A 1621-nucleotide genomic window follows, 5' to 3' on the forward strand; every position below is an offset into this window, starting at 1 on the left:
CCCAAGCCCCTGAGGATGTCCCCAAGCCCCTGAGGTGTCCCCAAGCCCCTGCTGAGGTGTCAAGCCCCCTGGGGGTGTCCCCAAGCCCCCAGAGGGTGTCCCCAAGCCCCTGAGGTGTCCCCAAGCCCCCAGGCGATGTCCCCAAGCTCCTGAGGTGTCCCCAAGCCCGCGGTGTCCCCTCACCTCGATGTTGCCGCCCACCCGGGCCAGCAGTGGGGGGAGGGGTTTGTCCTTCTCGTTCCGCAGCTGCCGCTTGGACTGACGCCGGCCTGGGGGAGGGGAGGGGTCAGGATCCCCCCATGGCACCCTGACCCCCCCTTGGGGTGCCCCAGACCCCCTTGGGACACCCTGACCCCTCCCAGGACACCCCGAGCCCCCTTGGGACACCCTGACCCCCCCTTGGGGTGCCCAAAACGCCCTTGGGACACCCTGACCCTTCCCCTGCACCCTGGCCCCATCTTGGGACACCCTGAAACCCCCCAGGGGACACAGGGGGGACACAGGGGGGACACTGAAGGGACACAGGGGACACTGAGGGAACCCTGAAGGGACAGAGGGGACAGAGGGGACATAGAGGACACAGAGGGGACACTGAGGGGACCCTGAAGGGACACACAGGGGACACTGAGGGGACACAGAGGGGACACAGGAGACACTGAAGGGACAGAGGGGACATAGAGGACACAGGGGACACTGAGGGGACATTGAGGGGACACTGAAGGGACAGAGGGGACACAGAGGACACAGGGGACACACAGGGGACACAGAGGGGACACAGGGGACACTGAGGGGACACACGGGGGACACTGAGGGGAAGGGGACACAGGGGACGCTCACCCTCCGGCCGCTCGTCGAAGTCCTCGTCCTCCTCCTCGGAGCCCACCGAGTACTCGGACTGGTTGTCTGGGGGACACGGTCAGCGTTGGGGACACTGCACCCCCAGTGCCTCCCAGTCTGTCCCAGTCCCTCCCAGTGTGTCCCAGTCCCTCCCAGTGCCCACCTTGGTCCTCCGGGGTGGCAGCATGGTGGTTGCCCTGCTTTTGGGTGCGCTTGCCCTTGCCCGGGTTCTGCCCCAGCTGCTCCCAGCACCATCCCAGGGCCTCCCGGCACCATCCCAGTGCGTCCCAGCACCATCCCAGGGCCTCCCGGCACCATCCCAGTGCGTCCCAGCACCATCCCAGGGCCTCCCGGCACCATCCCAGTGCGTCCCAGCACCATCCCAGGGCCTCCCGGCACCATCCCAGTGCGTCCCAGCACCATCCCAGGGCCTCCCGGCACCATCCCAGTGCCTCCCAGTCCCATCCCAGTGCCCACCTTGGTCCTCCTGGGTGGCAGCATTGTGGTTGCCCTGCTTTTGGGTGCGCTTGCCCTTGCCCGGGTTCTGCACCAGCTGCTCCCAGCACCATCCCAGTCCCATCCCAGTGCCTCCCAGTGTGTCCCAGTCCCTCCCAGTCCCATCCCAGTGCCTCCCGGCACCATCCCAGTGACTCCCAGCACCATCCCAGTCCCTCCCAGTGCCCACCTTGGTCCTCCTGGGTGGCAGCGTTGTGGTTGCCCCACTTCCGGACGCGCTTGCCCTTGCCCAGGTTTCCTCCCAGCACCATCCCAGTGCCTCCCAGGG

The 1621-nt window shown here is 67.4% G+C and overlaps 1 protein-coding gene across 1 annotated transcript in view; it reads right to left on the bottom strand.

Annotated features, from left to right (window-relative positions):
* The window catches only part of LOC103624304 (chromodomain-helicase-DNA-binding protein 3-like), a gene marked incomplete at its 3' end in the record, with an annotated part of 25025 nt that overhangs the window by 6846 nt on the left and 16558 nt on the right, over positions 1 to 1621 (bottom strand). Inside the window, exons 4-6 of the mRNA XM_017747062.1 lie at positions 1523 to 1532; positions 838 to 903; positions 28 to 269 (exon numbers count right to left, since the gene is read on the bottom strand). Of these exons, the coding sequence (XP_017602551.1) occupies positions 28 to 269; positions 838 to 903; positions 1523 to 1532 (318 nt within the window). The remainder of the gene's footprint in view (positions 1 to 27; positions 270 to 837; positions 904 to 1522; positions 1533 to 1621) is intronic.

Source organism: Corvus brachyrhynchos, unplaced genomic scaffold (genome assembly GCF_000691975.1).
Source record: "Corvus brachyrhynchos isolate BGI_N302 unplaced genomic scaffold, ASM69197v1 scaffold82, whole genome shotgun sequence".
Classification (NCBI taxonomy): Eukaryota; Metazoa; Chordata; class Aves; order Passeriformes; family Corvidae; genus Corvus; species Corvus brachyrhynchos.